Source organism: Rhinichthys klamathensis, unplaced genomic scaffold (assembly GCF_029890125.1).
Source record: "Rhinichthys klamathensis goyatoka isolate OS25496 unplaced genomic scaffold, OSU_Roscu_1.1 h1tg000019l_1, whole genome shotgun sequence".
NCBI lineage: Eukaryota > Metazoa > Chordata > Actinopteri > Cypriniformes > Leuciscidae > Rhinichthys > Rhinichthys klamathensis.
In genome coordinates this window covers 8184230-8210439 of record NW_026606570.1, presented here as the reverse complement: position 1 = coordinate 8210439, position 26210 = coordinate 8184230, and the positions used below count along the sequence as shown (strand labels likewise).

Below are 26210 nucleotides of genomic sequence, written 5' to 3'. Positions count from 1 at the left end.
GTACACATCAAACATTCATTTAAATAATATAAATATAGTTAATACATCATTTGAATTTGAATAATCTGACTATGTACTGACTTTTTAAGTTAACAATACATAAACACTGAGAGTGAATTTGTTGACTTGTTGAGCAATGTAGCTTCTATGGTAATGCTAGTGTTGTGATGTTAATGCTGAAATCTGCTCATGTGTGAGCAGTCAAATGTAAGTCACTGTATTTAATGTCGCCCTACTTTAATGACAGTTCACTTTGATCAGACAGTGCTGGCTGTGTGTTATGATGGTAACTAGCTTTAAGCTAACAGTTTGATTAAGGTCTATAACCAAGCGTGCTGCAGTGAGAGACTCACATACTCCTAAATCTCAGTGTCTGCATTCAGAGAAACAGAGTGAATGAAGCGATCTGCTGTTTCTGACATAATCGGAACATGTAAACAAGCTATAATACTCGCTTCATGGACACCAGCCAATGTTTATAAAACAACCCATTCCACAAATGGGACAATAACTTCACGAAGCACAGATATTTAAAGCAGCGATACTGATCACCCTGCTGAAGAGCTAAATGAAGACGGTGGGAGAGGTAAATAATGTATTTGCATGCATGTCGCTCCGCTCACGTACCATAACAACAAGCACATGTGAGATTTCACACATCCTGCTTCCTCCTTCTGCCAAACAGGAAGAAACGCTTCCGTCTCCTCGGAAACGGAAGCGTTTTACACGCGTCTCAGCTGATTGGCGGTATTTAAACAGACAGCGCCGCTTTTCACACAGACACAGCCGGTCTATTGTACAAACGTTTTCATCACAATAATAGGTAATTCGCTTCATATAGTAATGTTTTTGATTTTTTTCTGTATTATGTGTATTAAATCGAGTTTAAATCTGCTGAAAGAAATGATGTCTTCTTTGTGAATGAATGAATCAATAAATAATCACACGCATAGTGTACATTTTATCACTGTAAATGAACTGCAGACTTTAAAACATAAAAATAAAATAACAAACAAATACATACATAAATAAACTCCACATAAAGCTTTTTTCTCTTTTTTTATGTCATTTGCACGTCGGTCAGTGAGAGACAATTATCCATAATGCCTAATGATGTAAAAACAAAACAATAGAAGAAGCAAACTTTAGTCAAATATTCATAAAACCAAATATTCAAAGACTACAATTCTTATTTCAGCATTAAAAATCACTACTCATTTAAACTCCACAAGGTTCAAGTTAAGAATCTTTTTCCAATAATATTGTATGCATATGTGTCATGCACTGTTTTATCTTTAGAGCACCTCCTGTAATTTTCCACAACAGGACGGGCCCTTCAAGTAACGCAAAAGAAAAATCTATTTCCTCATAACTGTTATATTGTCATTTGTATAACCGATCAATGGAGTCCGGTTTTCATTTGAGCGTGCATTCAATACAGAGTAGAGTCATATTTCATCAAAAGCCTTGTGATTTATTACAGATCACAATGTTTTGTTTTTTATTCATCTACAAGGGAATTGTAGTTTCACAACCACAGTACATCAGTGCTAACAAACTTTGCAGCAGCTGTCCTTAAAAACACAGAGTTTGCGTAGGCCTACACTTTTAACATTTCAATAAATTGGTCATTTGGTGCTCCTGTTATAGTCGCCGAGAGTTCATGTTTCATGGCTTTTGTTGAAATATGTTTTCTTTAACTGATCCACTAAAATCTTCTCTTCATCCTCTAGAGCTGCAGCATCCTGCATCTCCCACCTGCAATTCACAAACAGAAATGTGTGTTAGGCTAACTCTCAAAAACACAGGTAAAAAACAGAATTGAGAATTCCACTTCACAGTAAATCTCTTGTGCTCGATAGAAACTACACAAAGACTTAAACATAGCACCATTAAACTAGTACTGTATCAGCCAACGTCTGTTTACTGCATGTCTGATGCAGATTGCACACAAAAACGCAAGAGTTGGATGAAATCACCAGTTCCAATTTGTTTATGCAACTTGTTGGAGTCATGGTTTATGGGTTTCTTCATTCGTTTATCTGGAAATTAAAGGCTATAATACACTACACGACTTACAGTACATGAATACACTTGCACACATTTTTGCCCTGATTTGCAGTCTGGACAAGTTGACGCTATAGTTGCTTAAAGTCAGAAACAGTCTGCATATTTTGAGAAATCAGAGTTGACAGATTTCATAGAAAAACACGTAGTGTATCATGGACACATTATATTAGCTTCAGCCAATGGTCGTCAGATATTTTGCGCTGATTTTAGAACACCTATTCACTCTAAACAATGATGGGTTGTTTTAACCCAAATTTGGGTAAAATATGGACAAACCTAAATGTTGGGTTAAAAATGTAATTTCAAATTTTAACCCAACTTCAACTTTCACTTTCAACTGTAAATTTTTTTAAATGCATTTTTAACCCAACATTTGGGTTTGTCCATATTTGACCCAAATTTGGGTTGAAACAACCCAGCATTTTTTAGAGTGTTGGTTTCAAATGTGAAAATTTGAAGATCAAGGTAAATTGTACCTAATTTGTCTTCCAGGAAACATGTAAGTATCTTGTTGCTTCTGAAGGGCAGTACTAAATTTTTGTTTTTTGTTTTTTTGTTTAAACAAAATTAGAATATTCTTCATCCTGTTCAAAAGTTTTCACCTCCCGGATTCTTAAAGCTTTGTGTTTCCATCTTGAGCATCAGTGAATGTTTGAAACTTTTTTTAATAGTTGTGTTTGAGTCCCTCCATTGTCTTCAGTGTGAAAAGGTGGATCTCAAAATCATACATTCACTGCTAGAAAGGGTTCAAAGGGCTGAAAGGGTTGCTGGAAAGGGTATGCAAAAGATGTTGGAAAACTGAAGAATTTTTGGGACCTGGAGGATTTTTCTGAAGAACATTGGTCTAACTGCTCAGGACAAACAAGGGACTCATGAACAACCATCACAAACAAAAGAACAGTCGTGGATCATCCAGGGAACGACACAGTTTTAAGAATCAAGGGTTCGAACATTTTTATAAATTCAGCTATTTTTTGTCTTGTGGACTCTATGTGACATCTTTCATGTAAAATGTCTTATTCAGGACAGTATTAAATAAAAAATAACATGAATTTTGTATGATCCCTCTTATTTTGTAAAAATTATTCACATTTTCACAGATTCTGCAAGGGGTTCACAAACTTTCTAGCACCACTGTATATTCTTTGGTTTTGCTTACTGTGATGAATGATTAAGGGAATTTGACCTTTGTGTTTCCTCATATTTATACTCCTGTGAAAAAATAAGTCATAGCTAGACAATTTCATGTTCCTAGTCACCCTGGTCTGCTAAAAAGTGTAAATATTAATGGGAATATACTTCAGAGATATTTTACTTAAATTATATGGGTGCCAATAATTGTGGCCAACGTGTTTTGGAGAAAAACATTTATTTCACAATGTGATTTTCCTCCCACTTTCAATTCTCTTCAACGAAAGGAGATTTTTGAGAATTTTTCTTTCTTTATTCTCTTCAACTAAAGGAGATTTTTGAGAATGTTTTTTAATGAAAGATCAAAAGGATAAACAATGCAGATCAGCCATCTTTAATCATATTTACCAGGGGTGCCAATAATTCTGACCACAACTGTAGCATGACAACATCTCATCTGACTGCAGATACTGAATCGGTCCGAATGCAATAATAGGAGGTTCTACCTGCCTGTCAACCTATGTATTTCCATAACTTCACGCAGACATCAGCATGTTCCCTACGGCTATGGAGAGGTGTAAAAAAAACAGTCACCTAGCGCCGCAAACAAACAGCAGCCACCTTTTATAGTCCCTCTTATAGAACCAAAACAACAAGCTTATGCTGCGTTCACGTCATGTCGTAACCATAATTATAAGATGGCAACCCGTGACGTTCTACCCCGTGCTGTTTATGTCTTCAAACTGGGATTTATGGGTTTGTACTGTATGTTAACACTATCAACGGTGAAATAAACCTGCAGCAGTCAGGTGGTAAAAGTCTGAGCTCTCCAAGTAAAACGGCGTCTTGAGATGCTTTGTAGACTCTGCACTGGCTGTGAGCGTTCATGTCTTTTGGATTAGGCATAGCTTTGGAGACGGTCTGAAGGGAGGGTGGGATCTTATGATTTTAAAGCTAGCTTGCTATTGCTAGCCTCTCCAAAATTGCCTTCCATACCTTTAACCTGCGTGTGACAGAAGTGTCAACAGCTTTCATGTTTTTCAAAATAAAAGCCTCGCATCAGAAAAAAAACCCACATACAATTACGTTTGTTGTTGTTTCTTTGACTGCACACTCCGCGACCAGCTCAAAAATGGTCTTGTGACCCACATTTGTTGAGAAACACTGGTCTACACACCTTTTAGCAACATTTATTTTTAGACTACACTGTAAAAAAAATCCCGTTGTTTTTACGGAAAAAAACTGGCAGCTGTGGTTACCAGAACTTTACCGTCAAAAATATGGTATCAACGTTTTTGGTTTTACAGACTTAACGTAAAATTTACAGTATTAAACTGTAATTCATTATCTGATATAATGATAATTTACCAACCTATTGAAGTATTAATATCTGTTTTGTACCATTGTAATACACTGACAACCAACAACCATCACAGCAGTGATGAGAGTCACATGATGAATCAAAGCTCATCACAAGCAATCTTCCACAAGAAAGTTAATACTATTATATAGAAGCTGCACAGTGTTATTCGCACAAACATTAAACACCATCATGGTAACACACATGAAATTTTAAAAATGCAATAAACCTTAATTTGACAACATTAAATGTAACATAAAACCCTAATGTACATAACTGATTAGAAAAGAACTAAGAAAACTAAGAAGAAACATAGTTATTTCAACAAAAATAAATCAAATGTGAAGTGTCATGCAGGGAATTGTGGGAATGTCAATTTACGGTTTTTCACTGTAAATTATACAATGAGTTGTTCTTTTCACTTTCAAAAACTGTAAATTTAACGGTATTTTACAGTAAAATTACATTAAATGTACCGTTAGATCTATCACAGAATATTTACCGTATATAGTAAGGAAACTTTCTGTTAACCAATTAACAGTTTTGCACTGTAGCATTTTTACCGTCTTTTACCGTTAAAATCACGATCATTTTTTACAGTGTACACAAGGCAAGTTGTAACACATATTCTGCTATTTCAGTGCATAATCGTACATCAAGGTTGAAATGGTTTAACAGTGCGAAGTGAGAGGGAAAAAATAATAAGAGAAGATAATCTATACAGTATCCGATCACAGCCATCTGTACACCGATGTTTACTCCCCTCAAAGAGCATCTTTCAACATTACACAATTGTTTGTAACAAAGTGTGTGCGCATCCCTCCTTTTATCTTTCTCTGTGTTAGGGGACGGCACTTTTTCATATGATGATGTACGGTGTCCATATATTCAGTAGTGGCACAAAAGCCCATCAAAGGACTCGACCTGTGCGCATAAAGCATCTCGAGACGTGGCCACATTGATTGAGCTTCCACCTCAGTCATTGTGAACGTGTCACTATCAGACAAGCTCTTTTCTCCTCTATGGATGGCAGTGTCACTGTGGTAATTACAGTCTATATGGGGAGGATTTGTTTATGTAAATATGTGCGTTTGATGCATGGGGGCCTCTCGGGCATGTCTCCTATCAGACCGGCGTCTCTTTCCTCCTGTCAGAATCACCTTAACAGAACCACTGGGCCTGAACCTGACAGCAACAGCTCGACAGATGAGTGTGTGTGGGTTTGCGCATTTATTTTCTGTCGTCTCTCACTTTCTTTTTCTCCTGCACTGGTGGCGTATAAGGATTGCGGTCCTCGAGCGAGGCCCCAGGGCACCAGCCTCTTCAGAGAACCAATTGTGAGACATAATGTCCAAATAATAAGAAATTACATTGCAAATATGAGAAATCAAGTTGCAATTATGAAAATGAACACACCATGGGCGTACAACAGGCAACAATGTACACAATATCAAATCTTCAATAAGGTGTTTAGAAGGAAATAATATTTGTAATTTTTCTTTCTTTATTTAGCAGTGTTTATCTGCAGCAAGATTTGTCTCATAGCCCTTTTCCACCAGAATGCTTCACGTTCTGGAGCCAGAGCCTGTTCTCGGATAGGCGAACTGGAGCCTGTCACGAACCAGGCGCGTGTTTCCACGGACTTGAGGAATGAATTCGAGACCAGTACGTTTTTAGTTACAGAGTTAAACCGATCTTTTATCGGTTTAACCGCCACCGGGAACCCATACCGGAACCGTGTTTGTGGAAAAGGGGCATCAGCTGACCATCAGAGGCCCGAGACACTGACCCCATTGGCCCTCATTTGTAATCAATCCTTCATTGTAATCCATCCTCAAAATTTTGAAATGAAGTCATTTCACTAGGAATATATGTGATCAGGAATTTCGCATGAAGGTGAAAGTCTTCCCCATGCAGATTTCGCAATGGGTTCAAGGTTGTCACATGAATTCACCACATTGCTGCAGAAAGCTGCTTTGTTTGAAAGAAGTAATGCATTGAAATTATTTTTTTACCAAAAAACACTGAAACTTGAATTAGCATTTTCACATTTAGCTCCGAAGCTCTGGAATAGCCTTCCTGATATTGTTCGTTGCTCAGACTCGTTCTCCCAGTTTAAAACTGAAGACACATCTATTTAGCCAGGCATTCATATACATTTTTTATCTTACAGTTACTGTAAATTCGGCCTCTACTTCATAAACGCCAGAGGAGAACTGGCCCTGACTGAGCCTGGGTTCTCCCAAGGTTTTTTTTCTCCATTGGGTCATCTGATGGAGTTTTAGGACACCATCGGGTCACTTGATGGAGTTTTAGGACACCATCGGGTCACTTGATGGAGTTTTTCGGTTCCTTGCCACTGTTGCCTTTGGCTTGCTCAGTTGGGGATATTCAAATTAAATGACCCATCATACCACTGATCAGCTCTATCAAACTTGGATGTCTTTTTTCAGTAATAAACAAACACTGTTAAGTTGTTTTGATTGATACTGTGAAGCAGCTTTGATACAATCTGTATTGTGAAAAGCGCTATATAAATATATTTGACTTGACTTGACTTGAATTAAAGACTTTGTTTAGCCGAAACTGAATTCATTGACTGTCGTGTTAACAGGTGATATGTGAAAGTGACTTATGTTTGAGCTGTGGTCCATGTAATGTTAGTTACACAATTGACAATAGTCAATGGACCTTTTTTTTTTTTGCTGTGAAATTCCACCAAAATTCTGCTAATATTACCGCACTATAAGACTGTGCAGGAAATATGTGCACACAGTGCCAAAAGGAAAACAACACAGGAAAATGTCAAACGGCTTCAGTCTCTCATCTCTGGTCAGTCATTACTTTGGTGCTACAAACAAATAACAAATAATGAAGAACACATGGAAAACACAATATTTACAAATGTCAGGGACGTGCCGAAATGAACAGGGGAGGCGAGGGTCTGGCAGGAAGAAGTGAAGACGCAAAAAGGTTTTTTCAATGTTTAATTTTCAAATAGGATTAAGCAGAATGACATTTAGCTGAAGGTTACTCGCCCTGTGCTTGCCGTCGTTGTCTTAGCTGATATTGATATTCAGGCGGTGGTCTGCAGCCTGTCAGTGGGACAAACATGCTTGATGAATGAGAACGAGAGCCACAGGGAAGTGTTAAGTGCAAATTTGAAACTAGGTCGAGGTGTTTTTTTTTGTTTTTGTTTTTCCTCAGGAGAGAATGTGTAGGTACATGGTAAAATTACCTAGTAAACACCTCAATAACTTCCGTTTGTGTCCACTTATGATGTTAAAAGCATATGTTTAACTACCTCCGTTTATCAATGTCAGTGTAGCATCTCTAACTTTTATGCATACAGTATGGCTGCATACCTGCAAAGAACAGTAGAAAATCAAAATGTGTCAATAAAGTAAAATTTCTCATTCAAGTCATCAATCAAAAAGTGCAGGTGTAATACCGTCGAGCCTCGTCTCGGTGTTTCACTGTGTGACAAGACGTGGTAATAAGTCAAACCTGAGCCTCTTTTTCATAGTAGTGAATATCTAATGTGTCCTCACTGAGTTTCCAGCCTTTTAATGTTTCCTGACAAATACTAAGTGTCAGGCAGGTAATTCAGCCGGCTTCTCTATCTTAATAGGCTCGGTGTGGTGTGGTCTTTCAGTCTTATTGTGCGGCTCATTTTTCATGCATTAATACCACTCTTGCTGACTCGGCTCTTCCTCTGCATAGAGAACAGTCTATACGCATTATGAGCCGTATATTTACAGATTCCATATAGTCCAGCGGAAATCTGCTCGCTGACACCCTCCAGCCGAGCTTGCCTGCATGTTAAGCTTGTTTGCCAATATCTGTATGTAATCTATGCATGTTTAACTGGTGAAGTAGGCTGCATATTTTTGGGTAAAAAAAAAGAATTGGGACATATTGTCGCATCATAGAAAAGTCCTTCAAGCATACTGTGCATTAAGCTAAATTCGTTACTTTAAAATTATCATTAGAGCCATAAGACATTAATACATGTATTTAGCAAGGATGCATTAAATTGATCAAAAGTGACAATAAGAACTTTTATAATGTTACAAAATATTTCTATTTCAGAAAAATTCTGTTCAGTTGAACTAATTATCAAATAATATTGAGAAAAAGGTATCATTGTTTCTACAAAAGTACGAAGCGGCACATTGATAAAAATAAGAAATGTAAATAATTCTTCACAATATTACAGTTTTACTGCATTTTGATCAAATAAATGCAGCCTTGGTGAGCATAAGAGACTTCTTTCAAAAACATTAAAAACTCGAATGATCCACACATTTTTTGACCAGTAGTGTCCGTGCAGACTGTTCCAAATATTCACATATAAAACAGTAATGCCCTGCTCCCTTCAAGCGTTCTGCCCTCCAGACTTGGTAAATGTACTCTCTTTTAAATGGAATTTGGTACATTTGCAGTGTAGACGGTCTCAAAATATGTCTAAATTGTGGTGGTGGTGCCACTGATAACTTTACAGGCTGGATTCGACTCTTAAATATGCTTGATCTTGGGTTTCCCTCCAGCAAATAAGCGTGGTTGGCACTTTGCGATGTGTAGATTACCATTGTGTTTCACAGCCATGGGCCAGTTTTAACATTCAGACTGTGCCTATGATAGTCATTTAATGTTGAAGCTATCTATCTTTACAGAAGGATCCGCACCAGTGGTCCCTCACAGGTCAAGCCTGAAGAACAAGCCGAGTAACAGTCTCTGGCACTTCTATACACTGTTCCTATCACATTAAAGTGTGGCCCACTCTGGGCTATCTTAACAACGAGCCTTGTACTGCATGAGCAGCCCCATTTAGGAGAAGAGAGAAGGGAGAAGAACAGCAGAGGCTATTAGATTAACTGTCAGCTGGCAGAGTGGTTTTCCTCTCCTCTACGTGTTTTTCAGGCGAGCAGACTACCAGCACAGTCGCAGACAGGTACCCGTGTTTGTTTAAATGTGCGTCTGTCAAACAAAGAGCAATGTGACGCTCAACACGGGCGAAGAAATGGCGAGCTGACAAGTCGTGCTAATCAGAGGCTTTGCACATGCTTAGCACTTCAAGGATCCATCATAACCCAAACCTAAATATTTAAAGTGCTCAACTTTCTGAAAAGGTCAGGGCTTTCCATGCATGCCACGGAGGAGAGATGTTCTGAGGGGAGAGAGTGCTCAGAATAGGGACCGGTGGTTTTGGCCTTGCCCTGGGATGTGAGGAATTCAGTTCATTTCATGCTTATGGCTTTGCCCTTTGGAAATCACAGAGGTGCTCTGCAGAGAAAAGGTTGTTCAAATACCTACAGTTCGGAAAAGTACTGTTGAATACAGAAAAATGCTTGAGCCAGAGAGGTATGACTGCAATAATCCTGTTCTGTCAAAACACTTTTTGCGGATTTCAGTCCATTTCTGATGTTATCTATTTACTAGTGTATGCCTTTTTATTTTTAATAGAGATTAATGTTAATTTATAATATTGTTAATGTTGATTTATAGAACTTGAAGTATCAGTATATGTATATAGACATTCACATTAATATTAGAAATCAAGATGAACAAATGCTGTAAAAGAATTGCTCATTATTTCTTATTAGCTATTGCATTAAAGTTCACGAATTGAACCTTCTTGTAAAGTGTTACCAAAAAGTAAATAAACCATTGACAATTATTGATATTATCATCAATATGCAAAATTAGGCTGAACTGGAATTTATATATATATGTATGTATATATTATATTTGTAAAGGCATAAAACACTTCAGAAATGTGAATTACAGACTTTTTCTAGACGAGTGTTTGGTTTCTCAATGGCTCATAACAACCATAATTCAGTATTCGTTTACCTTGTGTAATTCTGATCATGGTTTTAAAAGGATGAGGGAATGTTAAACATTTGCCCATGTTGGCATCATTCTAATTTAGCTTGCTTTTGATCAACTGACAGTTGATGTTACGAACTGCTTCGAGACTTGGAGGTGAAGATCCAAATGCAGCTTTATTAGAGAATAGTCGTACAGGCAGGGTCAAGAATCAGCAAACAGGACAATGGAGAAAACACAGAGAGAATCCAAGAAACAGGCAGAGGTCAGGGCAGGCAGCAATCATCAGAGTCCAAGACCAATCCAAAGTCAAAAACAGAAAAACAAACACGGGGAAACGCGTGGAAATGCAGACACACAGTACAACAAGACTTCGCGGTGAGTGAATGAATGAACATGGTATAGACTGAGACTAGCAGGATGACAAGACACAGGTGAATACAATCAGTGACAATGAGGTACAGGTGAATGTGATCAGTGATGATGCGTCCAGGCAGTGAGTATGGGAAATGTAGTTTGTGAGGAAGTGATCATAGTCTATTGTGGAGCGCCCTCTGGTGGCTCTCGAGGGCACTCCAGCTGGTGATCGTTACAGTTGAATTTGCACCAAAATATCATTTGGATGTATATTACGATTTTGACTCGACACTAATCTTACAAACCTATGATACCTCAACAACAAAAATTGTGAAAGTATTTTCTCCCAAAAAAAATATATATATATTTTTTTTTTTTTACTTTGGTATCTTAATTATGCAAAATTAAGTATTTGCATCTAGGATTGTTTACTCCCTGCTGTCCAAGTTAATAAAAAAATAAATAATAATAATAATAAAACAAAATAAAATAAAATAAAATACTGCATAAGGAATATTCTATAAAGTGAACATAACTCATCTCTAACTGGGCCTGTTGCCAGCACAATCTACCAACACCCACAGTGCAGCACATATTCCATCCGCGACTGTTTCTCTCCATCACCTCGCTCCAGGCCTTCTCATCCATCATCTCTCCTCCCCACCTTCTTCTTCCACTCTGATCTCCAGAGCGCAAACGCCACCACAGCAGCACTGGCGGGCCAGCAGGCAGGCTAGACCCAGTACCTCAGGAGCGCGGAGGAGCGTGAAAGAGAAGCCAAGCGGTGGAGCAAGTGATCAAAGAACCGCAGACAGCTCTTCCAGCAGCTGCCCTTGAAATGGCGAGCAGAAAGGTCTCACATGTGTGCCACTGTTTTAAACTCTCAATCTCCCCACCTCTGATTAGTCCTGAAACATCAGAGAACACGGTCAGGACCAATGTACTTGCTTTAGACACAAAACTGGCAGAGATCACTTCATTATGCCATGCTGTGTATCGGAGGACAATTGAGCCATCACACTTTGTGGTTTAGCAGGGTTCAGGTCTGCGTTTCAAAAGTCCAAAACTGCCTTCAGCCATTGCATACCTGATAGGTAGTTGACCTAAAATATGGAGAAACCAGTGCAGGCTTTGCAAAAGTGTGGCTGCAAAATGATGCTCATGAGCACCCTTCTGGCTCATTAAATGAGAAATTGGGTTTGGGTAAAGAACAGATACTTAAATAAAATATATTACTTGGGTAAAATTATTGAGTAATTGTATTGACATTTTTGATAAAATCTTTCAATATAATATCAAATCATACAGGTTTGGAATAACACAAGAGACGTTGCACATGTAAGCCCGTCTAAATCGGCCCAATGGAGGTTTCCGATAGAACAGGTGAAGGTCTCTGCGCATTAATGTCTTTCCACGTGGCAAAGTAATTTAATTCCATTTAAGCTTTTATCTGACTCCATTTTATCACGGCCTTGAATTTAGGTTAGATTGCCCAATTGGTTATTGGTCAATAGTTTAGCGATACATTTGATTATCCTATTTAACTCAAATAATATCCTATTTAGCTCAGAAAGTCTTGCGCCGGCCGTTTACGTGGATCTCACGGTCACAAACTCGCCAGTCTGATAGATAACCAGAGGTTATGGCTAAAGCGATTCAACAATGCCACATACACGCTTGCTATTGGTAGAAAGTACCCATGTAGCCCCCTACAGTCGCCCATATAGTTAAAGCCCAAACAATAACCAGAGGTTGTGACGTGTACATTAAGATAATGCTGCTTAAACGCTTGCTTGCTATTGGACGCAGATTTGCGGAAACATAAGACTTCACTTAATCTACTTGAGAAAATAATTTCAGAGTAATTCAGAATAAAATCAAATGTAACAATTTGTTATGTCAGGTAAATGTATGATGCCAATTTCATAATCAGTTCAAAGATAATCAATATAATAACATCGAATGCTGAGAGATAAAGAGTAAAAGATGTTGGCTTAACCCGACATTTAGAAAATAGATAATGCTGAAGTCTTTGAGGTCCCTCAACATTATGGGCTGATCTGAGGTACAGAATCGCCCTGAGCCTCTTGTTTATTTAGACAGAAACTTCTTTCACGTGGAAACATTTTCTAACAATGGCAATTTGCATTCAGAGTTAACACCTTTTGGGAGCCGGATGCCATTTGCCTGGAAGACACACCCTCATCTGTGTGCAAGTTATCTCTAAACTCTTAGAACTGTATTACCTTTTGGTTTACTTCTTTAGGAGTGAGACATTTGTACCAGTCACACTGAGACATTTCAAATGATACCAAACATGTATAATACTGTATGATAATTATTCACATTAAACCTTATAGATTTTTGGGAGAATTTTGGTGATCTCAGCATTAGAGAAGGAGTGGGGGAAGAGGGAAAGAGATGTATTCTGAGGTGAGACTTGCATCTCAAAAAGTTCAAATGTTAATTTCCTTTGTTTTCGCAGAGTTGCCCTCTCTTCCAGTTCTTCCAGTTTTTCCAGTCTTACAGGTAGATTGCAAACAAGGAGATCATCAATGTTTCTTTTTATTAACAACAAATTACTGTTCATTATCAACAGGGCTTGACATGAACTTTTTTGCTCACCAGCCACTATGGCTAGTGGTTTTCCAAAGTTACTAGCCACTCAGCATTTTCATTGGCCACAATTTTGTCAACAACTGCCATATAGATATTTTAAATATCATCTCATAATTTGGCAGCCGGTATATTAGGCTCCTGTCGCTTTAAGACCTGTCGCACGGACCCATTATACTGTTTTATATAGCCAATACTTGTCTTTACGTGCGCGCACTTGGGGTGTGAGCCCAAAATCCCTCGCCGAAATTCCATCACTATAACACCAACAATATTTATCCGGAGGAAATTAAGTAAGTGACACAGTACAAGTGAGCCGCAATGTCAACGGCAGGGAAAAATATATAAATAGTTAATTTCACATGTACTATACTACAATGAACAAAATTCCTAAATGCTACCAGTAGTGGCCAAAAAATATGACTTTACCATCATTTTCCATCTACTTTTTTGTAAGAGCAGCTACCTAACAGTTTATAATCGAAGTTTCCATGAAGCTTAACTTCCATCATGAACTGCGCAGAAACGCGTTTGCTAACTGTTCACGTCCTTATTTTGAGCAAACAGAGCAGACAACAGTGCAGTCTTTTTCAGACTGGCATTGTATTAATGAGAGCCAACCCCGTTCCAAAGCCTGGCAGACGATTCCCTGAGAGTGTATGCACTCTTGTTAAGAGGCCAACAGACATTGATCATGCATGGTCGCCCTCCAAGTGGCGAGTTCGTTCAAACACACCCAGTTCTTAACCTCCACTGCAGTTTGTCAAATAAAGCAGCAGCAGTACTCTGTTTGCCCTTGACTCTGTCTCTTGTCAAGAGTGCACTCTCCTTGTCTGGATGACACCTCTCACAGAAATAGCAGCCAGTGAGCTGGTGCTCAGGACCCCCATCACTTGAGCTAAATCATTAGCCCTCTTAGTCACAGCGTTGCTGGCTCGGCCCCTGACAAGTCTGAAGCTCCTCCGTCTGCTTTTTGTTTCGCTACTTCGTGCTCGTACTCGCAACGCCAATTAAAGGCAACTTACGCTAAGCTAAATTGTTGGTAAACAAGGTAAGCCATCGCATTCTGTGTTGTTGGGTGAACAGACAAGCGATGGTCTTCCTGTCATAACACTCAGAAAAGCAGTAACAAGCGGCAGCACTAGACACCTGCTGATGGCTCTAGCGAGCCTCCGGGTCCCAGGGATCAAGCAGCTCCGCGGAGGCAATCAGTCTTCCCTGACAGGCCCTCGCTGCACCCCGAGAGCAGTATGACAGCTCTTATTTTACCACAGAGGGACCTGCCGACACACCGCCTCACCCTGTACTAGCAAACCCCCAGCGCCCGCAGCTCCCCAAAGCAACCCCAACCTCAGCAAGCCGCGGCCTTATAAATGAATGAACAAAGCTCCGTATTTATAAACACACACACACATTCGCACACGCAACCCGAGTTGTTTCTCGCCGCTCCCAGCTGAGCGCAGCAACAAAAAGAGATCCATCCTGATTTCACCTAGATACGCCTCTAAGATGTAGACTATCATTTATTCAACAGACTCCCTTTGTAAGCGATGCATATTTTAAGTGTAAAACACACCCAGACACGCGCGCACTTACACTCACAGGGGACGACCGCAGTCATGAGTGACGCTAGCAGTGCCGAAACATAAATATGTTGATACGGAGGAAACTTTTCTCAGGCTTTTTTTGGGGGAGAAGTAATTCATCTTATTCCCCGTGTTTTTGAATTTGCATCGGGTTCAACCTTTACAGCATAATAACCGAAGAGGAAGAGGGAAATAACCAACACTGTGGGAGCCCGAGCCGGATATAAAAGCGACTCAAGGCTCAATCGACGTTTGCGTTGCGTGTTTCTGTTTTCCTACTTCAACAACATTCCCGTATCTGCTCTCCACTCGGAGTGGCTGGCGGTCAGGGGAAGTCAGAGTACAGAGGCGTGGGTGGTGGTGGTCACCGTAATGACATGATTAGTTAATAGTCTTGGTGCTTGGGTGTTTTGCCCGTCAGGCCTGGAGTGAACTGATTACCCAGTAAATCCATTGATCTCCAATTCCCTTCCCAAACTCCCAGCGGGACGCGGTGATCTCCGAGCAAAAAGCGAGTCTTTCAACTTCACGAAGGGGGGCTTAGTCAAATCTGATCACAGCTCCGGCGCTCTTACCATTTCAAACAGCTCATTTTTCCCCACGCTAATGGAACTTTTGGGGTGTTTGGGAGATAAATAAGTCAATCCTATTACCTCATTTAATATCAAATGCCACCTAATTATGGCTGTGTATGTTTTCAAACACTGCATAATTTATTGTTATGCTTGCCCCCTAATCTACAGATGCCTATCGGCCGGCAATTTCTTTTCCCCTATTATAATGAAATACTTGCCTCTACATCAGGTGACAGAGCCGTGGAATAGATAAGCAATGAATGTATTTTAACTTTCATAGCACTCCACTCACCGTAAGGGGATTTGCATCAATGGCTTGAAAGCTTTCAAGGCTTTTTCAACAGACAAATGTCATTCTGGAGGATGTTAGGAGGGGAGATGACTCTTTTTACCTGGCACATGATTTTCCAAGTTACTGTTATTTACATAGGCCTACTCTAAAAAGTGTGCTTTATATCCAAACTGAGCATAAAAGACTTCTTTAAAAAAAAAATATATATATATATATATATTACAGACCCCAAACTTTGGAATGTCTTTTGTTATAACAGTTGTTAAGTTTTGTCAAATTAAAAAAGAAAGATCACAAATGTCTAAAGAAGAAACAAACGCAACACATATGTTAAAGAGTCAAATTATGATAATTAACAGACATGAATACAATTGTAAGGTTCGGCTAAACCATAGCACTGGTAAAGCCAGCCCAGGCTCATTAGAAAAACGTACCTGTGGCAAAAATTTTGCAAAACGTAAAATACGCTGTGTCGTCCACGTTTAGAGACAGATTCAAAGGGAAATGTCCAGTGAGTGACGCTAAAACTTAAAAGCTAAAGCTAAAATGTTTCGATTTTTCCGGAACAGATGAACATATGGCAATGTTTTATGACGTTGGAGTTTGTAGCCTACGTATCACCGCAGTTCTGAGTTGAAATCTCCGGTGAGTGGTGCGAAAAACTCGATAATTGTGTGTGAAAACGAATAAAAGTGCTTGCTGTTTTACTGCCTCTAGTATTCATTTCTGTTGGAAACTGCAGTGATATGTACGTATTGACAGCTACGTATTATGCATTTTGCAAAAAGGTTGCCACAGGTACGTTTTTCCAATGAGCCTGTGTTGCAGCGTAAAGCAGCTACGGATAAGAGCGAAATTAACACATCATCTCAAATTGAACTTGAATGAACAAGGTTGCCAGCATGGCTGGTCTTGCCACAGAGTAAAGGTGTGAAAACCCTGAGGGTAGAGGCCAGTAATGAGTGAATACGACCACTGCTTAATAACATTCCTCAGGGGTCACAATGGCAGCACTGAAACCTTCATTAATGCTACAGCCACACAGAAGGGACTGAACCCAGATCAGTCTAATTGGACCAGTGAGAAAATGAAACCACCGCATAGATCTGACACTTATTCATTAGAAACATATTCTTGTTCTCTTTATTTGGCATAGGGTTGCCCTTAAACAGTGTAGATAAAAATGATTTAAGATTATTACATTCAGTATATAAAAGCAGCCTACTGGGAATTAATTAGCAGTTATTAGGCAATTTCTTAATCGCATGGCCACAGCCAATGGGGAAATATTATTATAATGTTGGTTAGTTAGCCAGTGCCACTATAGCCACTATGTTGTCTCATTGGTCGAGCTCTCAGAGGTCCACCGTTTATCAAAGCACACAAGAAAGAACAAGTGCAGAACCTAACCGTTATATATCATTTTAATAAAAGACTTTATTTATGTGGTATAGTCTTTCCTGATCAAAATAGCTGTCACCCCATCACGCCAAACAGGCTATATACAGTATGAGACTTCATACTGCGAGAGAGTTTGGGTCGTGTTCAGTCGTTTTCATTAATGAGTGCTGATGAATGAGCCAGATGGTTTCTGCATACCTAAACAGGTGCCTACCTCTCTGACGCTCACCACGCACATGCTGGAAAATAAATGGATGGAGGAGAAGCGATTGAGCAGCAGAGAAAGAAAGATGTAAACACTGAGCTGACAGGAGGAGCTCGCCGCTTGGAGACTCGGAATATTTGCCTGTATAATGGGGCCCTGTTTAAGAGCTAATTCAGTCATAAATGAGCATTTTGTCTGCAAAATTTCCCCTATTGTTGCAGATAATAAAACAAGGAGCATGAAAAAAACAAAAAAAAACATGGCCCCTTTCCTAAAATATAAAGTCAGTAATATATTCTAATGTATAGACCCATTTATGCCATGTGTAGAAAGGAAATGTCCAGAATATTATGTGGAAAAAATACAGTTCCACTTTATTTCGATAGTCCACTTTAGACATTCTACTACTATAAGTAACTTTGCAACTACATGTCAAGAACTAACATTAATCCTTAGGGATAGGGGTAGGGTTAAGTTGACATGTTTCTCGTCAGTAGATCGTATGTTTGATGGGGACCATCACAATAAAGTGATAGCAGATATTAAGCAGACAGTCAGATAATACTCTAATGAATGCTACATGTAGTTGCAAAGATACTTATAGTTAGTAGAATGTCTAAAGTGGACTATCAGGGGGGAAAACATACGTATTTTAAATATGTATATGTAATCAGTGAACAACAATTTATTTAATTTATAAATATTTTAAATAAATATAAAGGTTACACTTTATTTTAAGGTGTCTGTGTTACAGTGCAATAATACATTTAAGTGCTGAGTAATCATAATTAACATGTACTTAATATACTTACTACATGTAATTACTATAGTGCTTACTACATGTTCATCCTAAGGGTTAGGATGAAGGTTTGGTTTAGGGTTAGTTGCATGTAATTATGCAGCTAGTTTATAGTTATTGTGTTAATATATAGTTATTACTATAGTAACTACATGTAACACATGTAACAAGGACACTGTAACTTACCCACATTCAAGTGTTTTTTTTTTGTAAAAGCAGAGTTATATATATATATATATATATATATATATATATAAATATATTACATGTTCAGATATTCATACAACAAAATATTCTGGGGGCCATGCCATTTTTGTGAAAATGATCACAATCGCTGCTGGCGGTGGCTGGCAACTTAAAAAAAAACACTGGTGGGGAAAGAGTTAAGTGTTACAGTGTAATTATACATTTAACTAACTGAATAATATTAACTAACTACATTTACCTACTATAGGGTTAGGGTTAGGCTTGGTTTAGGGTTAGTTGCATGTATTTATGCATAATTTATAGTAATAAGAACACTGTAAAAAGTGTTAGCATAAATCAGCGTATACTTTCAGACAAGCCTTCTCACTCGTAACCATTAACACTGCTCCGAAAGTAGTCATGAATTTTAGGACTCTTCAGAATGCTTGGTCAGTGTGATGAAGGTCACTTGTTCATTCCTAAATCTTTACTAAACTCATGACAGATGGGAGTGAGGCAGTGTGCGATATCTGTGGATATGTGTGTGTTCGTTCTACACTGTCTGCAGCTTAGGTAATCATTCCATTAAGCATATGTTGCGTGAACTAGTCTCCCTCATACGGGTTGCATTCCCTCAGGAAAGCATTACAGTATTGCTATCGAGTCTCCCAAATGTCAAAGCAATACTAATCTGGATATGCTCAATGAAAGCATGCCACAAACTTCCCCTATTGTTGCAGATAATAAAACAAGGAGCATGGCCATGGGGGCCGATTTAAAAAGCGGCCCCACGTTTTTGTGTTGACGCTTTTGATTTCACCCACTTTCTGCTTTAATTTGATTTGCTCGGGATCTGAATGGAATAGATGAAAAGCCACCTGAGGCATGGGATTAGCCAGACAGCAGTGCTGTTCCCGATGCACACACCTATTTAGCTATGTGCTTTTTCTTTAACCATAATGGTGTGTGGTAATGGCAGTATGAAACGTAGTAATGTAAGGGTTATACTAATTTATACCATGCTCTGTCTGAATACTCTTTTCTGATTGGCTGGATGCTGTGCATTAAAACCGTTTAATGCACAGGAAGTTCCAAGTCAAGTATAATTATGCGCTTCTTTCCCTGAAGCGCACACACACATGTATCACTCACACAGATCAGAGATTGTGCTGCAGGGAAACATTTAGGAGAACAGAAACTAGTTGTCAACGCTGCCCTGCGACTTTTATGAATATATTAGCTACGCTACTGAACCGCTACATTATATCCCTCAGTAAGGAGGTGGAAAAATAGCTGTTTTTGAAGTAATTAAACTCACAGCTTAATTGCTAGTAGAGAGACTCTGGACAGAATGAGGTAATTCACGAGCATCTCTCTCTCTCTCTCTCTCGATCCATCCTTCACGTCGGGTGGTTCTTTGCCTCCACGTCATGGGTACAGAACATGTATCTAACGGAGCATGATACAGGGGTATACCGATCCCCTAAATTTTTTAGTTTTGTTACTCAGACAATCAAAATAAAGCATTTACTTTGTAAAGCATTTTTTCATATAACACCACTACTTGCACAATTAGCTTGTTACTAAAAAAGCCACACTACGGCCACATACACACTACAGCTAAATTTGGTTGTCAATTCACCTTTTAGTGCTTAATCCTGTTCTGTACAAACAGAGCTTAGTCATTTACAGTAGTGGGAACTGCATTCTATAACCACCTTCTACAATAAACTCGTGAAAAATTCAAGTAGTGACAATCGCATTTACCAAAATTCAGCATGTACTGAACTGAACAATTAGTTGTTAATGACATATTTAAACACACATCAGAGATGTGTCTCTTTTATATGTAAAAGAAAACCAGATGGAAAGAGGTATGAGCATTGACAAATTTTCTTGCTAGAAAAAACAACAACATAATAAACTGAAATATATCCAATTGCTTTATATTGAAAACAAGACCAAATTATACACACAAAGTTTGAAGCAAATCGGGTAAAAATAAGGGTGATTTCAAAGCATTTTGAAAGTGACACACTTCCTGCTGCCAGTTGGTGGCGCTATAACTTTGACTCACAATAGTCACATCCATGTGATCGGCCTCTTACAACGAACACACTGCTGAAGTTTCATCAAGATCAGTTAATGTATGCAGAAGTTATAACACACTTCCTGTTTCCTCGTCACGGCCACACCGTTCGAGATATCAAAAATCCCCTGGCAAATTTTCATCCTCAGTGTCTTGACTTCACGCTGACCGAGTTTCGTGCCATTTTTTTTTATTCTCTAGGAGGAGTATTTCAAATTCCATTGCATGCGTTTTCCAAACAACCCTAAATAGCCGACTTCCTGTTGGGCTGGGGTAAAAAGTAAGAGTATGAAGGATATATGAACCGATGAGATCTATATGTGTACCTAGTTTCACATTATTACATGCAAACGTGTTTGATTTATGGACCAAGTTTTCGGACCCTGTTCCAGGGGGCGCTGTTGAGCCCCCCTGCCACGCCCGGGTACCAGCTTCAGCCCGGCCCTGATGGCCGCGGTTTTAAGAGTTTTAAGAGTTTTCGAGCACGTTAAGGGCCCCAAAAGTGCCCGAATAGTCGTTAGAAAAAAGAAAAAAATGTATCCTAAGGAAAACAATAGGGCCTTCGCCCTTTCAGGGCTTGGGCCCTAAATATCGTGACCCGCACCTTCCCACTTAATAACTCCATTAACTTGATTGATTTGTGAGCCAAGTTCAAACAAAGGCATCAAACCGCTTATAATAAGCGGACATGGCAACACTGTGAGACTGTGCTCTGTGAAGCAGCCTTCCAATACAAAACACGACGCCTCTGTCGACGGTGCTTTAGTTAAAATTTACGAAACATAACGAGTCTTTGGTGGCTTTAATATCAATTTGGTCAAAAATATCACATACCAAACATACGAGATGTCAGTAAATTATCACAACTTTGGGAGTGAGTTGTGTTCTGTAAACACACGGAATTAAAATTTAGGGGATCACTCCTGTATTTAAATGCGGTTGCCACTCCAGAAACTTTACAGTGTGTACGTGGCCTATTTTGAAAACAAGTAGCTACTTTAATTTCTGGATCACACTTGATTTGTTGGTCGTCAATTCAAAATGTGAATGGCACGACCTTATAAAAAGTACACGTTGCATCTCCTCTTCAAATAAGTAAAGCTCCTTTCTTCTAAATCTGAGTTGCTCTCACTCTCGCTTTCAGGTTGGTGTTGGTGGCGGGTGATTTGTCAGGGCGCTTGTGTTGATTAATCTGCCGCTGGAACCCGTATATTGGGCCGCAGTGCTGTCAGCTGGAAGGGGGAGAACCAGGAGGGGTTTGGCTGAGGCAGACCACCACCCAGGTGGCTACATTGGAGCTAAATGAGCTGTGCAGAGTTTCATATATGCACACACACATGCTCCTGTTCATCCCGCATGATTTGGCATGGCATATCAACGAACAATAAGTTATGGCCGCTTTGGCCTGTCAGCGTTTCAGTCGTCAACTCTGTGTCACCTCCATCCAAACAGAGACACAGTAACATGAGCCAGCCTGTGGATATTGTCATGACAGTGGGGTATAACCCAACTATAGCTTACCTAAGGGGGAAAAGAACTGTTAAGGTATACCCTAGAAGGTTCTTTATATGTGACTGACAGAAGCCCTTCAGATGTTGCTCTTGCATAGCACATTTCATAATACAGTGCCCTAATTGAGAAAATATAATAAAATGGAGTCTAGAGCAAGTACCTTAATTAAGATCACATTTATTTTTAGAAGATTCTCCCTAAATTTTAAATTATAAAATAAAATATAACATAAAATAAAATTGTATAAATTAATGTGGAGAGTGTTGATTGCAAACTTATCTTGGAAAATCTGAGCACAGTTTGATATTGTTAAGGTCACTTCTGAAACATGTCGGAACAATATATTGTTTTAAAAAATAAATAAAGATGTAATACTTTACAAAAAGGTTTAATTTGTTAGCATTACTTAAATACATTAGTTAAAGGGATAGTTCACCCAAAAATGAAAACCACCCTCAAGATGTTCCAAACCTTAATGAGTTTCTTTCTTCTGTCGAACAAAAAATAATAGATTTCAAAGAATGTTTGTCAAACAGTTGACGATAGCCATTGACTTCCATATTAGGGGAAAAAAAATACAATGGAAGCCAATGGCCACCGTCAACTGTCTGATTACCAACATTCTTTAAAATATCTTCTTTTGTGTTCAACATAAGAAATAAACTCACAAAGGTTTGGAACAACATGAGGGTGAGTAAATGATGACAGATTTTTCATTTTTGGGTGAACTATCCCTTTAAGTAAACTAGCAATGGACAATACTTCTACAGCATTTAACAATCTTCGTTTCTTAGTTTCAATCTTAATTTCTACATTTAATAATACATTTTTTAAATAAATTTTTAAGATGCCACAGTCTTTGCAGGAATCCCTGCATCACACAATGCCAGTAAATGCATCAAAATAAACAAGAATAAACTGCTAATTTTAAAGCAAAAAAACAATATGGCAGTTTTGCCAGTTGAGTATGAGTCATTAACAAACATCCTAAGCACGTCCCACCATGAAACAAGTGCATTGAAAAGGCTTTTTAGAATATCAATTGACTATAAATCTCACTGGACCAGGGATAGTACATTTTCTCTGCCTGCCCAATCTCATCTATTTAGTCTAATTACAAACACTACAGCACTCATAAAAGTCTGAGAGGCTGTAAATCCTCACAACTCATACTCACAAACCTTTAAGAAAGAAAGAAAGAAAGAAAGAAAGAAAGAAAGAAAGAAAGAAAGAAAGAAAGAAAGAAAGAAAGAAAGAAAGAAAGAAAGAAAGAAAGAAAGAAAGAAAGAAACGATTGTTGTTTAGATATTATAAATGGAAAACCACAAAAGAAGATGATAAAGAATAAGACTTATGCAGTGATGAAAGAAAGAAATCCCAAGGAAAAACAAAACAAAACAAGAGTAAGATTGATGATCAGTAAATGACTGACCCTCTTTTCACTCAACGAGCCCCTCCTGCCGGTCCACAGGTGAGGCAGACAGGCAGAATGTTTAACCTTTCCTTTGTTCCGCCACGATGCCTGTGAAAGAAAGTCTCCTGTAGCTTCACTTTCACTGCAGCCTCTGCTCCACGCCACACGGCTCAACTCAAACCAAAAGTTTCAGTCAGACTGCATGCTTGACGTGGCAAAAGAGACCAACCATGAAATAAAGGAAGACTCTGTGATTAATCCACCTGCCTTAATTCAACGCCCTCATCCCATCCTTCAACCCACACAAATAAAAAACAAATGGCTATAGTAAAACAAACATGTTCTTTGTGTGGCAGAAAGCACACCTGCTAGTACTCCATCACTCTGGGACTCTAGGACAATTTGAACTTCGATTAAGGTTACAGGAAGATATAAAGACCTAAGATATGAGTTGATTATTGTTGCGCAAGTAGAGTTCAAAACCAAAAAGCTTTCACGATGAAGACCAGAACAAAACTTTAACACAGATGGAATTCCCCCCAAAAATAAAAAAATTGGAAAGTTACAAAAAACAGCTGTCTCGCTACCCATTCAGTCAGTAACGGACAGTGCTTTTGTATGAAAGCTGAAAGGAACAACTTCGGAAAGAACATCACTTGTTTATGTTACTATTGTTCACTATCATTGATTCATAACTCTTAAAGCATTCTTTTTCAGTTTATAACTTGAACCACGCCATTTGTCTCATGGACATGAATGATATTTCAAGGAGAAGATTTCAAAGTGACTACGAAGTGACTTTATGAAGATTTTGCCTGAGATACAATAGAAGTGGTGAACGATCCTTTACAGTTGCTTAAGGGAGGGTTCCAATCTGGATTTATGGACCAGGACCGGCATATTGCAGAGATTTAGCAAATACTTTGCAACCACGCAGAACACCTTACACCATATCTGTTTGCTTTTGTCATGCTGCTTGCGTCTGGTGTAGACACGACCTGCGTCCGAAAGCACATATAGTAGGTACTAGCCTACATTTGGTTTGAAATTTACTTCGCGACTGTTAAAAAAGGAAGGTTCTATATAGTATGAATGTGTGTATGAAGGAAATTCAGACGTAGGGGTGAGCGGGGCACAACCTGACGCGGGGTTAGTTGTAACACACTTGTTTTAAATACTTCCACACATGCTAGCATGACGAAACTTAGTGTATTTACTAGTTGCCAGATCAACAATATAGAGAAAAAATTGCGGCAAAATTCAGAAATCTTTGAACAAAATATCACTGAACATTTATTTAACCATAGGATGTTAATTTTTCATCTCTGTTTTTAAAAAACAAAAAAATAATAATCTCCAATATGTTATTTAACAGTTGATGGTTCTTTAATGCTTCACTAACTAGCAGAAGACAGCTGGGTTTAAATCCCAGTTGCGCAGGTAGGGCATGTTGTAACACTGCGTTACAATGTAGAGCCATGCTATTCTATTCTATACTTTTATGAATTCTATTGAGAAACCATGAGAAAAAGGTGAATAAGGACTGATTATTTTGTTTTGAACTATGCTGTATAGCTGTGATTTGCGGTGTGTTTGTTGTCAAACTCAAAAATGTGTTTATTTTTAATTATTAAAAAATGTCATTATTTTATATGAAAAACTTCATAATTGCATTTTATTGAGAGAAATATCTTAGTTTGTCTTGTATATATTTTTAATTTGATCAGATAACATTTTAAGCTGTCATATGGTCATGTTACAATGTGCCCCTCACATGTTACAATGTATCCCACCTATGGGGCATGTTGTCACATTTCACTTACATTCTTTCGGGGTAAATCAAGAAAAAAGTATATACACTGTATCAATGAAACAAAACCACATAATTGAGCTAGACGTGTGAAATTAATGCTGAAAAAAGAAATACTCTGAACCCAAAGTAGAACCCAAAGAAATGGAGAAAGTCAAAAAGCGTGTCCCCCGCTCTCCCCTACCACATTCGCCATATTGCCATTGTCATGTGACCTACGGCGTCAGTTGTGTTGCTTCACTTTCATTCACAAATCCTCTCATGTGGCCTCATGGGATAGTAAAGTGTGCATTGAAAGCGCAGTTCAGAATCTCGCTGGAAGTAATAGGTCATCTGGGTACTTTTCACCAACGTTTTATGAATACTATGAATTCGAACCTACTACTCAGCTCACATACTGTTTTTCACCATATAGTATGAAAATAGGCATATTTGGACGCACCGTCAGTGTTAGTCAACACCTAGCAATTCCCGAACAACCACCCAGAACACCTTAGTCAACACCTAGCAGCAACCTAACAGCACTTTAGCAACCACTGAGAAACATCCACCCAGAACACCTTAGTCTACGGGCTGCTATAAGTAAGATGTTGGAACGGTCAAAGCCGGTCTGATACACTCGAGAGAAAGTTGACTGTGCGTCTGCAACCGTAGTTACAATATCTATATCTGCAATAGACTTCAGCAGATAGGATTTAGTTAATCATTCAGGATCATCAGTTTATCACATTGACTAAATATGTCATTCTTGATGTTCCAAGTTTTGAATCAGCCGCTTCTGATTCTATTGATTTATAGACCCCCTATAGAAACAACCCAAACTTCTGTTCTGATCTGACTGAACTTCTCACTCTCGCTTTTGCCAGGCATGATAGAATAATGATGCTTGGTGACTTTAACATACACGTTGATTCTGATTGTACTGCTGCAAAAGACTTTTTGTCTGTTCTGGATTATTTTGAAGTATCTCAGCAT

The 26210-nt window shown here is 38.7% G+C and overlaps 1 protein-coding gene across 1 annotated transcript in view; it reads right to left on the bottom strand.

Annotated features, from left to right (window-relative positions):
• Window positions 1-1282: 1282 nt before the first annotated feature.
• The window catches only part of kiaa0825 (KIAA0825 ortholog), a 163868-nt gene continuing 138940 nt past the window's right edge, over window positions 1283-26210 (bottom strand). The window contains exon 20 of the mRNA XM_056238189.1: window positions 1283-1758. Coding sequence (XP_056094164.1) covers window positions 1662-1758 — 97 coding nt within the window. The 3' untranslated portion in view covers window positions 1283-1661. The remainder of the gene's footprint in view (window positions 1759-26210) is intronic.